At 38.0% G+C, this 13,731-nt stretch overlaps 7 protein-coding genes across 7 annotated transcripts; 4 read left to right on the top strand and 3 right to left on the bottom strand. All coding sequences in view use genetic code 12, as the record gives it.

The window, feature by feature from the left end:
• Nucleotides 1-150: 150 nt before the first annotated feature.
• On the top strand, nucleotides 151-3,063 carry KGF56_001318 (uncharacterized protein; the record flags this gene model as incomplete). Its single annotated transcript, XM_049322429.1, has 1 exon — nucleotides 151-3,063. One exon carries the CDS (start codon nucleotides 151-153, stop codon nucleotides 3,061-3,063), a length of 2,913 nt encoding a protein of 970 aa, XP_049181457.1.
• Nucleotides 3,064-3,170: 107 nt separating this feature from the next.
• On the bottom strand, nucleotides 3,171-4,241 carry KGF56_001317 (mitochondrial 37S ribosomal protein bS1m; the record flags this gene model as incomplete). The annotated part of the gene is made up of 1 exon (XM_049322428.1): nucleotides 3,171-4,241. One exon carries the CDS (start codon nucleotides 4,239-4,241, stop codon nucleotides 3,171-3,173), a length of 1,071 nt encoding a protein of 356 aa, XP_049181456.1.
• A 237-nt stretch (nucleotides 4,242-4,478) lies between these two features.
• Nucleotides 4,479-5,879, bottom strand: MDM10 (Mdm10p; the record flags this gene model as incomplete). The annotated part of the gene is made up of 1 exon (XM_049322427.1): nucleotides 4,479-5,879. One exon carries the CDS (start codon nucleotides 5,877-5,879, stop codon nucleotides 4,479-4,481), a length of 1,401 nt encoding a protein of 466 aa, XP_049181455.1.
• A 413-nt stretch (nucleotides 5,880-6,292) lies between these two features.
• On the top strand, nucleotides 6,293-6,967 carry HIS3 (imidazoleglycerol-phosphate dehydratase; the record flags this gene model as incomplete). Its single annotated transcript, XM_049322426.1, has 1 exon — nucleotides 6,293-6,967. The coding sequence occupies one exon, from the start codon at nucleotides 6,293-6,295 to the stop codon at nucleotides 6,965-6,967; it is 675 nt and encodes a 224-aa protein (XP_049181454.1).
• A 279-nt stretch (nucleotides 6,968-7,246) lies between these two features.
• Nucleotides 7,247-8,512, top strand: KGF56_001314 (uncharacterized protein; the record flags this gene model as incomplete). The annotated part of the gene is made up of 1 exon (XM_049322425.1): nucleotides 7,247-8,512. One exon carries the CDS (start codon nucleotides 7,247-7,249, stop codon nucleotides 8,510-8,512), a length of 1,266 nt encoding a protein of 421 aa, XP_049181453.1.
• A 950-nt stretch (nucleotides 8,513-9,462) lies between these two features.
• Nucleotides 9,463-10,884, top strand: KGF56_001313 (uncharacterized protein; the record flags this gene model as incomplete). The annotated part of the gene is made up of 2 exons (XM_049322424.1): nucleotides 9,463-9,497; nucleotides 9,588-10,884. 2 exons carry the CDS (start codon nucleotides 9,463-9,465, stop codon nucleotides 10,882-10,884), a joined length of 1,332 nt encoding a protein of 443 aa, XP_049181452.1.
• Nucleotides 10,885-11,181: 297 nt separating this feature from the next.
• KGF56_001312 (uncharacterized protein) lies at nucleotides 11,182-12,730 on the bottom strand (the record flags this gene model as incomplete). Its single annotated transcript, XM_049322423.1, has 2 exons — nucleotides 11,182-12,565; nucleotides 12,684-12,730. 2 exons carry the CDS (start codon nucleotides 12,728-12,730, stop codon nucleotides 11,182-11,184), a joined length of 1,431 nt encoding a protein of 476 aa, XP_049181451.1.
• Between the last annotated feature and the right edge of the window lie 1,001 nt (nucleotides 12,731-13,731).

Genomic DNA, 13,731 nt, shown 5'->3' with positions numbered 1-13,731 from the left:
ATACTAAATTCAGGTAATATATACATTCATTATGGAGTTCTTACGCAGTAACAGGATTGAATCAAAAGCTATGTAAGTTTGTTTTTTTAGGTTCATTTTTTTTTTTTTTTTTTTTTTCAAATTCAATTCACTGTAGTTAACCGCTTGAAAATGCCACCTAGAGTGAGACGAAGGATCACGTCGTCTCAACGAGATGAGATTGAGAAGGAGCAAGAGGAGCAAAGTCATAAAATAATTCGTCCGTTTGAGGATGTGCATTCATTTCCTGTGTCGTATTCGGCAACCTCGCAAATTTCATCAATTAGCCAACCCTTGACTATTAAAGATACAGGTATACTTTACTTGTCGATAATAAAATCACGATACAATATTTTGCGTCTATGTCCCATGTTTCAGCTATATTGGGTCAAACAGTCCAGCTATATCAAAAAGCTTCTCGAACAGGACAAGCCTGTCCCGCTGCATTTGAAAAAAGACGATGTCTATGCTGGTAGATCATGTGTTTTGAATAATGATATAAGCGCAAGGGATATAATGGTAAAATTGGTGGACTGCGGAATGACTATCGGTGTGCATTTTTTCGAAATACGTATCTTTATTGCAAAAGACGAGAGAAGTGACACGAAGAAGGAGAAATTACGGAATAAACAAGAAAGACTCGAGAAGAAGGCGCAAAGGGAGAAAGAGAAGTTGGAGAGAAGAGCAAAACGAGAAAGGGATGCAAGGGAAAGAGAGGAAAAGAAGAGGAGGAGGGAAATTGAAAAGAGAGAAGCATTACTTGCCAAAGCAAAAGTCGAGCCAAAAGAAAGTGGGACGTCCTTGTCGCCAAAAGGTAGTCTTGACTTGAAAAAAACGAATTCAAATTCTGCTATGTGGGGAACAGTAGAGGAGGGGTCTTTTAAATTGAGTGGAGGGGAGAAGAAGATGAAAGCAAAAGCAAAAGCAAAAACTCCAAAGTCTAAGCAACTGAGGTCTGTTGATATGAGCATTGTGGAAAATAGGTTAATGATTGATAATCTAAATTACCTTGCGCGTTTAGATCCTTCTTTGAATGATTTGATGAACAGGGTAGCTAATAATAATGCGCTGGTGGGTGAGATTATTTTGTTTCAGAAATACATTGAAAAGGCAAAATCCCTTGGGGCGCCACCTCACGCAGATGAAGAAGTTCTTGTGTTTCTTGAAAAAGTGAAGATTCCTGAGGACGCAGCAAAAGATCCAATGGATTTAGATGAACCTTTGCATAATCTGCAAGATGATATGGAAACGAAAGAAACTTCAGAGCTAAATAGTAGATCAGCAGAAGAAAAGGATACAAACGAATCCGTCCTGGAGACGGAGGTTGAAACGACACCTGTACAACAGCAGTCAGTGGAGACAGAACCTGTGCAACAGCAGTCAGTGGAGACAGAACCTGTACAACAGCAGTCAGTGGAGACAGAACCTGTGCAACAGCAGTCAGTGGAGACAGAACCTGTGCAACAACAGCTATTGGAGACAGTGGTTGATACCATACCACAAGACAAGCAAAAAGAGGACTCCCCAGCTGAACTATCAACAAGTGATTCTCCCGCTGTTGACTCTCAGGAAAATATCCAGAGCGATTTGAAAATAGAGATGGTTATGACTGACACTAAAAAGGATCATAAAAGCCAGAAACAGTCGAAATTAGAAATATCTAAAGACCAAAAACTAACCGCATTTCAAGAGAAATATCTGGTCAATGCAACTGTTTTGTTTGAATTTCTAGAAAATGTGAATGTTCGATTTCAATTTCCAACTTATGCTATTTGCGAAGTTTTAGAACCATCAACCATGATCAATGCAGAAAATGGTGATAACTCAGATACTAGCGATATCTTGATGAGCTTTCTATGGATTCATAACCAAAAGAAAGTTGATGAATATGAGGCAGCGTTAAAAGACTACAAAGAAAAATTGAGAAAAGAAGACGAAGAGAAAGCTAAAAAGGCTGAGGAAGAGAAGGCGGCTCAAGAAGTTGCCAGTGAAGACGTAGGAATATCAGCAGAAAAGGTTGAGGATGGGAATCAGATTGAGAATGAAATTGAAAATGAGAAGGAGAAGGAGAATGGAAATCTAGTAGTATCCCGAGATGTTTCCAGTGAGGACGTTGGAACCCTAGCAGAAAAGGTTCAGAATGGAAATGACATGGTGGACACAGAAACAAATAAGAACAATGTTGATGGACAATCTGAGCAAAACGTTATTCAACCAGAGAATAACACAGCAGAGTTTGAGGAACAAGCGGCTCCTCCTGTAAAGAGACGTGGACCCCCTCCTCCTCGTCGGGGCAAAAAGAAACGAAAGGGGCCAATATCAAAAAAATCTATGGTTCCAAAACCACTACAGCCACCTGAGGAACCTGTTTATCTATATTCAAGTGTCTCATTTACTATTCATGGAATGCCTAAAAAGTTTTTACCAATCTTGATAAACAGTGTGCGATCCGTAGAGGAAGTACAAGCCAAGATGAATCATATCTTGGATGTTGGTATACGCCTAACTCCTTATCAATTGTGGTATCAAGTCGATGGCAAACTTGATGAGGAGTTAGCCGAACATACAAGAGTTGAATTGAAAAATGAGGAGAGAAAGATGGTTGGTATACCGCAAGAGAAACCTGAACCTAAGAAGTACCCGAAAAAGAAGAAAGTCAAGGAGAATCTTGAAGAGAACAGTAACAAGGAGAATCCAAAGGAGAGTAGTAATGAGGAGAATCGAAAGGAAACTAGTAACGAGGAGAATCCAGAGGAAACCAGTAACAAGGAGAATCTAGAAGAAACTAGTAACGAGGAAAATCTAGAGGAGACTAGTAACAAGGAGAATCTAGAGGAAACCAGTATCAAGGAGAATCTAGAGGAAACTAGTATCAAGGAGAATCTAGAAGAAACCAGTGACAAGGAGCCTGAAACCACGGATAAGGACAAGGTAGAACTTGACTCTACAATTCACCACTCAACAGATAAAGAGAGAGAGGAAATCATTGAAGCAGATCAGGCAACATATGAAATTATTGAACAAAGTGTCGAAAATAAAGAGTAACAAGCATAAATCATTGACTTTTGCTTTGTGGAAACTCACTATTCTGCTATATATGTACAAATATATACATGATGAAATCAGAGAGAACAAACTCAGTAACAGTAGGCTCACGATCTCTTTGGAAGAATCAAATTTAACAAACTCTCCAAACTTTCATCATCAGAGTTACTTCTATCTGAACTACTATTCATGGTATTCCTTGCAGTAAGGTATCTTTCGTCATTTTCAGACCAATTACCAGTCTTGATACCTTCGGCAAATACTCTTACTGATCCTTCTTCAACTAACTCGGTTTCGTTGATCTTGAACGGTAATGTAAATTGTCTTTCTTGTTTTCCAGGGCTGTTCCTTGCGTAATTCGTTTGCAATGCTATTGAGCGGTCTATTACACTTGCTACCATACCTCCTATTGCTGCCTCTTTTGTACCCACAATCCTTCCTGGAGCAATTGTATTGTATCTAATCCCATTGGGCGTATTACAAAGTCTACCCTTTTGGTTATATGAAAATCCACCGGTACCTTGAACCGCTTCAGTCTTTTTAAGTTGCGCTCTCGACTCAAGGGAAACTTTCCTCTTTTCAATATCTTCAGCTTGGCCCAAATATTCTTTAATCAAGTTGTACAACTCTATCGATGGAGTGTTGGACAAATACACTTGCGGATATTTCTTTATAACGTACGACCTAAAATTCAGATACAACTTGGGATTCTTTCTCAAAATTTTTACAACCTCTCGCGGGTTAGCTCTCAACTCCAAATTCAAGCAATTTGTCAAAGTTTTATCGTACGGCTTCTTGGAGCTCTTATTGTGCGCCTGAGGAAATAGCGGATTATGACTAGTAAAATGATTCTTTAAAGGCATACCCAATTCTTGGAAAATCAATCTGGTATAGTGATCGCCTGAATTCTTCTCAACATCTGGCATTCCCTTGTGATTGTCTATATCATTGAACGAGATATACGATTTCCCGATCTTGCTAGGCAAGATGGTCTTCAACCCATAATTGGATCTATGTGCACTTGATGATGGTGTAAAGATTGTTTGATGCGTAGGCTTGTTTGAGTTACCTCTGATACTCTTCAGCTGAGGTTTGGCAACTTGAGCCAATTTTGAGTTTTTGATCAAATCAAAAAACTCCCTACTAGCCGACATCGCCGTCGTCGTCATCGTCGGCATCTATATGGAGCTATACAAGTGCTATTTCCTTATTGGTTCTTCAAACAACCTTCATAGTTTCTCAAGTCAAACTGAAAAATTGGAAAAGAAAAAAAAAAAAAACCAATTGTGCGTGCGTTCACCAAATGTTAAGCGCTACCGCTAACTATCATTAAATCTTCTAATAAACCTCTATGTATAAACTTCACTTCAATCTATCTCTATTGGTTACAAGTCTATAACTGGCTTTCTCATCACTTAGAAGGCATATGAGAATGTTATACCAAATTTATTGAGTTCAGGCGTGTTGGTTAGCGAGTTCAAAGAAATTCTGACACCAGTGCTGACTAAGAAATCCTGAACCCTGCCTTCCCAAAGCAATTTTACTGTTTTATCTCGTAAACTAGTTGACACTTTCAAAACACTAGAGAAATCACTTTCGTTCACTAGATTTTGAAAAGCAGTAGTAACGGTCTCATTGGTTCTGAGATTGAGATCTTCACTTCGTTTCTCTATGACTGCTGGTACCTTTGAAGGAAACCGGTCATTGTAAACATTTGTCTCTCGTGCATCGTTGTTGATACTAGAATAAGGCTTGTACAATTTGACTTGAACAGGGTGTTGTCCTTCCTCTAAGCTCTTCCCCTTTTTGATGTGTTGTGGTGCAAATGCGTAGTGATTCGATCGCGATAATGATGATATAGCGTTCCCTGCAGCATTCTTTCGTGCGTAACTGTACAATTCAAAGCCAAGGGACAAATTACTAGCATACGAAAAGAAATTGAAGTCGTATTTGGAGCAAAAGGTAGAAGCCACCGAAGTTTTCACAGTATAAGTGGATGAGATGTGTCCAAGGATGGGGTTTACGGCAAGAGTCATTGTTAATGGTTTACCTGTTGCTGTTGATCTTGTTGAATACCTTAACGCAGAGGACAATCCCGGGCTCATCGTCCTTGCCGCAAACCACAACTCTGTACCAACAGAAACTACCGAATTGTCAAATTTGGGAATCAAATTGGGATTTTTATTTTTAGCTATACTGTTACCCAAGTTGTACAAACAACGGAGCCCAATCAAGGATTCATTGGTGGAATATATGAGCTCTCGCAGATATTTCGCAGTGTTGTTTTGCAAGTAAACAATCATAGTTCCATTCTTATCTAGATGCGGATTGTTCACGCACTTTATCAATAATTGAGTATTTTCAGTAATGCGCTTGATAATCATTGCCTCTAAAGTGGATCCAGGAAAGTACATTCGCCCGTATAAAAGCAGATGCTTTTTATTGCTCTTTTCGGTATTGTGCCACCTTCTTTTCTTCAAGTTCAGTTCTTGCACTTTTTGATTCCGCAACACCATTAATGGCTCAATCATTCTAAAGCCTGCAATAGCATCTTGCAACGAAATCTCCTTTGTCCCCATAATATTAGTCAATGGTTTCAGCGAGTATAGATAAGCAATCGACCCGTTGATTTGATGGAAATTAGATAGTGTAAATGAAGATGCCAGAAAGTCTGTTGTTTTGGAAGATGTATCGATTTTAAAGCCATTGGGTATAGGGAAATCTAGGAGCGCTTGAGAAGTAGCTGTTATGTTTGAAAATATATTGTCCTCATTCCAATTTGTCGACTTGAGAAAGCATTTCTGAAGATGTTCCATATAGGTATACATTACTCTTTTCCGTCGGGGAAAAAGCTGGGGTAGGGAGGGAACAAAACAAAAAAAAAAAATTAAGATAGATAGATAGATAGATATAAATTGTGGGTGTTTTGTGATAGAATTAAATTTTGAACACACCTGGAAATCTATAGATTTTCTAGTATTCTCTATAATACAATTGAATTGCAAGCTGATCTTTCCTTTATAAGTTATATCTGTTTATGCTGATCTTTCCTTTATGAGCTGTATCTGTTTATGCTGATCTTTCCTTTATGAGTTATATCTGTTTATGTTTTTTTTTTCCATCTTCATCTTATTAAGCTTCTTTTTTTTTCTGTTATGTGAGGACCCCTAAATTTTTCACACATTCTTTTCAGTAACTTCGAAGGGATTGACAGACTTGAATATTTATAATGTCTATAGAGAGAAGAGAGGCATTTATTAAGAGGGATACGAACGAAACGAAGATACAGATTGCAATAAGTCTAGATGGAGGTTCGGTGAAAATTCCAAAGTCAATATTACTGGAAAAAGTTGCTCAAGGTGAGGAGCACGCTTCACAAACAAGTGGAGGTCAAGTTATAAATGTTCAAACGGGTGTAGGGTTTCTTGACCATATGTTGCATGCGTTGGCCAAACATTCGGGCTGGTCTTTGCTAGTTGAATGTATAGGTGACTTACACATTGATGACCATCACACAAGTGAAGATGTTGGTATAGCTTTGGGTTTAGCTTTCAAGAATGCCTTGGGACCGATAAGGGGGGTAAAGAGATTTGGGCATGGATATGCACCCTTGGACGAAGCTTTGAGCAGAGCTGTTGTTGATTTGTCCAATAGGCCATACGCTGTAGTCGATTTAGGATTAAAAAGAGAAAAAATTGGTGACTTGTCTACAGAAATGATTCCTCATGTTCTAGAAAGTTTTGCTCAGCTGGCAGCAATCACGATACACGTTGATTGTTTGAGAGGGCTTAATGATCACCATAGAGCTGAAAGCGCGTTCAAGGCATTGGCCATCGCCATAAAGGAGGCAATATCAAAAACAGGAAAGGACGATGTGCCAAGTACCAAAGGTGTCTTATCATGAGTCCATCTATTTTATCACAAGTCCATCTATTTTATCACAAGTCCATCTATTTATCTTCAAAAGTAGAATAGAAAAGAACGGGGTGAGAATGTATTTAAGATATGCAATAATAAAATTGTAAATTAAGTTAGTATCGCATCGGTCTGGGGTGGAAGAAGAAAAAAAAATGAACAGGTGAAAAAATGTTGATCTTCTCCATCTCATCTCATCTCATCTCATCTCCCTTTTTGTACATAAATAATGACCAATTGCGTTATGTTGCAACAAAGACTGTTTTCTATGATTTCATTGCTATTACAGGCAAGTGAGATAAGGCCGTATTTGAAGCCACACCATCCTAACAAAAAGAATGAACCAAGGTCGTTTCAGAAGAATCTACCATATACCAAAGTAGAAGTCAAGCCATGGGAGGAACTAGGTATCACCAAGGAAAGGTTTTTCAAGAGGAAGTATGGAAAGATGAGTGACTGGAGATGGAAAATTATGCAGGAAAAAATAGCTCGGCAACGGAGGTACCGAGGAATGAAAAAAACTCACGAAGAACAGAAACTAAAGGAAGAGAAGGATGCAATGGATGCAATGGATGAATCTGGCAGACGGAGACGTAATCTTGATGGTTTAAGTGCTCAAGAAATCATGTACAATCACAGAAAGGCCGATAATGGAACAATAAGGCCTGGAACATATGGAACATTTTTTGAATATGTTTATGGTACACACCTGGTCAAATCCGTCCTTCTTGCTAGAAAGCGTCTGATTTTTGGATTGTATACGTTCAATTGCGAAGATTCTAGTATCATTGAAAAAGCAAAAATAGAATATGGAGTAAAAGTGCAGAGTGTTCGGGATAAAAATGCCTTAAATATACTTACCAAAAACGGTGTACATAATGGAGTAGTGTTGAAGACCAAGTCCTTAGTTGTGCCGTACGTGAAGGAAGTCGGGCGTGCTGAAAACCGTGACTATACATTGATGGTGGAGGATAAATATGGGGACACTGATGTGATTGTGGAAGAAGTAACGAGATGTCGAAACCTTAAAGAGGATGGTGAAGAAAAATATCCCCTTGCGTTATACTTGGATGAAATTACCGATCCCCAGAATATCGGGTCTATATTGAGAAGTGCATACTTTTTTGGAGTTGACTTTGTAGTGATACCTAGCCATTCGAGTGCAAAATTGGGCCCTGTTGCGAATAAAGCTTCGTCGGGGGCATTGGATTTGATGAACATTTACCAAGTAGAGAAAAGTTTGAGTTTTTTAGAGAATGTTAAGAAAAATGGATGGACTGTTATTGCCACTAGCGCGAAACCCGCCGAGTCAAGCTTTAGGAACAAGTTTATTGATTTGAAAAGCCTCAAGACTGCTTTGCAAAGGACTCCTGTTATGTTAGTGATTGGTAGCGAGGGAAAAGGTGTAAGAACAAATATCAAGTTGACCAGTGATTATTTAGTTGGTATACCACAACTTGGAGAAAATGACAAGATTGTTGATTCGTTGAATGTGGGAGTAGCTACAGGAATCTTGATCCAAAGTTGCTTATAGACAAGTTGCACACATTTTCATCCCAAAACGTCTGATCATAGTACTAAATGCAATTAGAGGAGCATCGATATATAGAGACCTAAATACAGAAGAATTGCCTCTCAAAATGATAAGAACAAAATTGATGAACAAATGTTGTTATCAATAAATAGACCAAGAGCTCTAACACCTTGTATTAGTTGTTGTTGTTTTTTGTTTTTTTTTAGTTCCATAACCCCCTCTAAGTTGAAAAACCTTATATGCATATGATTTTGTTAAACAAACTGAAAATTTACTTACTTTCTTTTTTTTTTTTTTTTGGTTCCCGCGTTGAAAACTTTTGGGTTATTGTGATAAAAGAGAAAACTCAGATACTTTACTATGAGGCATTGTTGACCGAGGTAATAGGTTACCAAGAACATAACTTATCAAGGTGATTTCTTAACAAGACATTGCCCACCAGGTCATTGGCTTACTACTTGAATCAACTATTTTTTTTTTTTTTGTAGAATCTTTTCCTTTGTATTAAATGGAATCCATACTCGGTTTCCACTTAGTACTTAACAAAGCTGTTACCAAAACCTAATATGAGTTATAGTGTACAGTTAAGATATCTCTTTTTTTACGGAATTAAGGTAAAATTATGTAATAACTTATGTAATTGTATTAATATACAAGAATGGTGAAATTCTTTGAAATATAAATTTATAAAAACAAGGGTCTTCCCCCCCCCCCCCCCCCCCCCCCTTGATTTTTCTATTTCTTTTTAAACCCACCAGAGAAGGGAACGAATTTTTTGCTCGTGAAAGAAAACCCTTGAAACCACCAGAAAATCTTAAAAACGCGACAAATATCTCTCTTTTCATCGGAATCCTGGTGTCAAAGAAAGATAAGAAAAAAGCTCGTTGTCAATAGAAAAAAGAAAGAGAGAAAGAGAGAAAGAGAAGAGAGAAGAGACGAAAGAGACGAAAATGGTTGATTATCATTTAGTAATACTTGTCCACGGGTATGTTAACATAAGGGAAAAGGAAGAGGGGGAGGAGGAGACCCCGCAACACAGCAATGTGTATTGAAGTGTTACTAACTTGCTTATTAGAATTTGGGGTAATTCGTCACATCTAGCCTATATTGAAAAACAGTTCAATGAGCACTTTGAAGCTACCACCACAACCACTAAGGGAGATAATATTCTTGTATACAAGACCACGACCCATGCCGGATACCTTACATACGATGGAATTGATATCAATGGCAAAAGGATAAGTGACGAAATACTTGAACAAACACAACTCATTAGTGACAGCGGCAATAAGGTTGTTAAATTTTCCATTATTGGGTACTCAATGGGTGGGTTATTGGCAAGGTATGCCATTGGACTATTAGATGCTCTGGGCTATTTCAACCACATTGAACCAATTAATTACATTACCATTTGCACCCCGCATATAGGTGTTCTGAATCCACAGACCCACAACTTGTCTGTACGTATTTACAACAAAGTGGCTCCATATATGTTATTGATTACAGGCTCGCAATTCTTCCTCAAGGACAAAGTCGGCAAAGACCAAAAGCCGTTGATTGTTTGGATGGCCGATCCAAAGTCAAAGTTTTACGCCATATTGAAGAAGTTCAAATATAGGTCGCTATATGCAAATGTATTAAACGATAAGAGGTGTTCTTGGTTTACTTCATTTATATCAAGTGAAGACCCAGTAAACTCAATGTATAATAGAATAGCTGAAAACATAAAATGCGATTATATTAAAGGGTATGAGCCAACAATTATAGATTATTCAAAGCCATTACATTATCAGAAACAAGATCAAGTAGCAGCAGCAGGAGGAAAAGGAAAAGGAGGAGGAGGAGGAGTAGCTGTAAATGAGAAACCAAACTATAGTTGGTTTTGGAAGAGTTTGAGATGGCTCAAAATAATCAGTTCAGTTATTGTGTATACGCCATTTTGGGCACTATCGTTTATTATATCCACGATTGTTCAAAGAATCAAAATGACGGTAAGATTACGTAAATATAACAAAGATTTGGATCTATCTAACAAGTTAGCAAACCTTTACGAGTACCACGAGGAAACATCACTCTTGACCAACTTTTCGAATAAGTTGGAAGACGAACAAGAAACATTGGTTGAAGATATGTATGATGCCATGAGCTGGAGAGCGTCGCATTCTGCAAAATTCCCCAAAATTAAATTAAGCGAACTGCAGAAGTACGCAGTAGACAAATTGAACACACTTTCGTGGAATAAATACCCAATTATTATAAGACATACTCCTGCGACACACGCAGCAGCAGTAGTGAGACATCCTGACCCTACTTTTGACGAAGGAAAAGTGGTTGTGGAGCACCTTTTACACGAAACTTTTAGATTAGAATAGACACCGTTGGAAAATTTAGACTATTTAATTTTGCACCCATGTAAGTTTCTTTTCTTTTTTAGCTGATAAACTCATGAATATCTAGGACCTTGTTTATCTGCTGCAGTAGAAAAAGGAAAAAAGAGGATTTTACAAAGCTAACTCTATTAATCACTTTTATTGATTACACCACCAATAATATACAAAAAGACTATTTTTATCATATCCTCTCTCTCTCTCTCTCTCTCTCTCTCTCTCTCTCTTTTTATTTTTACATTTTTTTTGTTTCATACTTTCAATTTCATATCAGCTTCTTTGTTAAATCAACTCCACATAATTAGCAGGAAAGATTCCTGTTACTCCGTTATTTCTACCTGTCCACCAATCATCTACAGTTTCCGTTCTCTTCAAAATATCAATAACATCTCCCTTTTTAAATGGCAAGTCTCCACTTTGTTCACCTTTAAAAGAATATAAAGCAATAGCCTGAGATGCATTGGCTTTTGATTTTTGACTCCCACCAAAATTTGGTTTCGAAGCGGTTGGGGGTCTAGAAGGTGCTCCGTTACCCTTATTTGGTGACAACCTTGTATTTCCCAATCTTGCATTCAATCTATCAACGTCACTGTTCCCTCTTGATCTTGTTTTACCATTATATCCTGAGTCATATACATCACTATTGCCTCTTGCTCTTGTATTTCCACTGTATCCTGAGTCATACGCATCACTATTTCCTCTTGCCCTTGATCTACCATTATATCCCGAATCGTATACATCGTCTTCCCATGATGCATCATGTTTCGACTTTGAGTAGCCTCCTGCACTGGAGCCTCTCGTTGATGTTGCTCGTGTACTAGGTCTTCTTCTATTTCTTCCACCATAATCATCACTCTCATCTGAATAATCATCTTCTTCATCTGAATAGTAGTTATCTGATTGCCTTCTTCTGCGGCTTGAGCGTCTACCCACAGCCGATACACCACGTCTTCTACTTCTACTAGGTGACGAGTAAGTTGAAGTTGTATCGGAAAACTCGTCTGGGATATCATCATAGTAGTCGTCGTTATAGAAATCTTCGTCGTCCCATTCCTCTCTATTATTAAATACTCGCGATTCCAAGACCCTCAAAAGAGAATCGCACGCTGGAGGTGGTTCCACTCGACCGGCTAGAATATCCCTAGCCTTGATATCCTCACCATAGAACTTTCTGTTTGCATCTCTTCTTTCCATAATTGCTGATCCTTCGAGCGAGATACCAGCATACAAACCTTTTGTCTTGGAATAAGCAAAAATTGCCGAAACTGAACTTAAAGAGGCTGTACCAGCTGCCTCTGCACTTCTACCTAGTGGTCCAACGGCAACCGATACGTTTGTTCCCAAAGTGACCGAACCCAACTGTGCAAAAGAATCTACTGCTGCTTTTGTGTTCAAGACAAACACAAAATCGGTCAATTCAGCACCAACCATACCACCCATTCCTGCACCCGCAGTCATTATAGCGGAGGGTGCTGACCATTGTCCATCTGGTAAACGTGCAACAACAACTCCTGAGCCTGCTCTTCCCGAAAAAAGAAACCCTGCTTTCAAAACCGTTATTACAGCCAAACCCTTGGCATTCTTTAATATTCTAGGTGGGATTATTTCATCGGGCCCTGCAAGCTGGTTTGGTTTGATAAAAGATGATAAGACTTTTGCTGCTTTTCTTTAAAAGAAGGGGAAAAAAGAATGGGGGGGTTCCATGTTAGTATATGCTTGGTATCTTGATATCTTGATCGCTGGAATGCAATGAAAAAAAAAAATGATGACTTATATTTACATACTTTGATTCACTCCTCAAACTCCTTGGAATCGGATTATTAATACCCATAATGAAGCAAAATTACTCTATTATCGTGTTAACTAGTAAAGCGCAAGGGCTTTATAAATAAAAAGTGCAAGTATTGGTCTGATTTGTTGTTAAGCTTAACAGAAAATAGGTGTTCAATCAAATGACCAGACTCAACTTTGCTCGAACAAAGTGCGTGGTGTGAACAATCCCTCGATTTTTATTTTCAATCTTTTTTTCCCCTTGAGACACTATGTATGACTATGTATGAATTCTTGCTTTTTTTTTTTTTTTTTTTTTGCGCAAATTCAAAGATAACTTTTGCCGAGTTTTCCATGTAAAGTTTACCACTTGTTATTAGGTAACAATGAGTTTTTTTTATTCAAGTAATTTAAATTTATTCTTGAGAGTTTAGAGGAACAGGTTATGGGGGTATTTAGGGATTTAGCTAGAGGATAGCAAAAAGCTGTGTAATTTACGTTAAAGTGTGTGTTTTGCTGGTCTTTCTCACTCTTTTTTTTTTTTTTTTTGTTTTATCCCTCTGGATATATCGGAGAAAACAAGCTCATTGCAGATATTTAGGTTGAGTCGCTGTTCCCAAGTGGGAAAGGGTAGGGAACCGCCGAATAAGGGAATTAGTTGTAAACAACCTGCAGCTTTCTTCCAGCCGTAACCTAACAGTAACATGGCCGTAACCTAACAATAACATGGCCGTAAAATGGCGGTAGCTTACAATACAATCACTTTACTTGGCATCTTGATAAGAGAGAAGAAATTCCTTAATGTTTCCTACGTCATAGCATAGGAAAAAAAATTGTTTAATTGGGATGACTTTGATACCACTTTGATAGGTTCTGGTCATTATTCGTAATAGTTGTTTTGTTTGCATCCACCCATACTATTGCTCAAGTAAGGACTATATATAATAAATGAAAAAATGTTATATGTAACAAATTTGAGAAAGCTAATCAAAGATATCAAGACCATTTTTTTTTGCTAGACCGATTAGGAAATGTGATAGGTAACAGGTTACACATACTAAT

The sequence above is a fragment of the Candida oxycetoniae genome (assembly GCF_023343755.2).
Source record: "Candida oxycetoniae strain CBS 10844 chromosome Unknown scaffold2, whole genome shotgun sequence".
In the NCBI taxonomy this organism is placed as follows: Eukaryota; Fungi; Ascomycota; class Pichiomycetes; order Serinales; family Debaryomycetaceae; genus Lodderomyces; species Lodderomyces oxycetoniae.
Note: the sequence above shows the minus strand (reverse complement) of the source record. Positions and strands in the feature narration are given on the sequence as shown.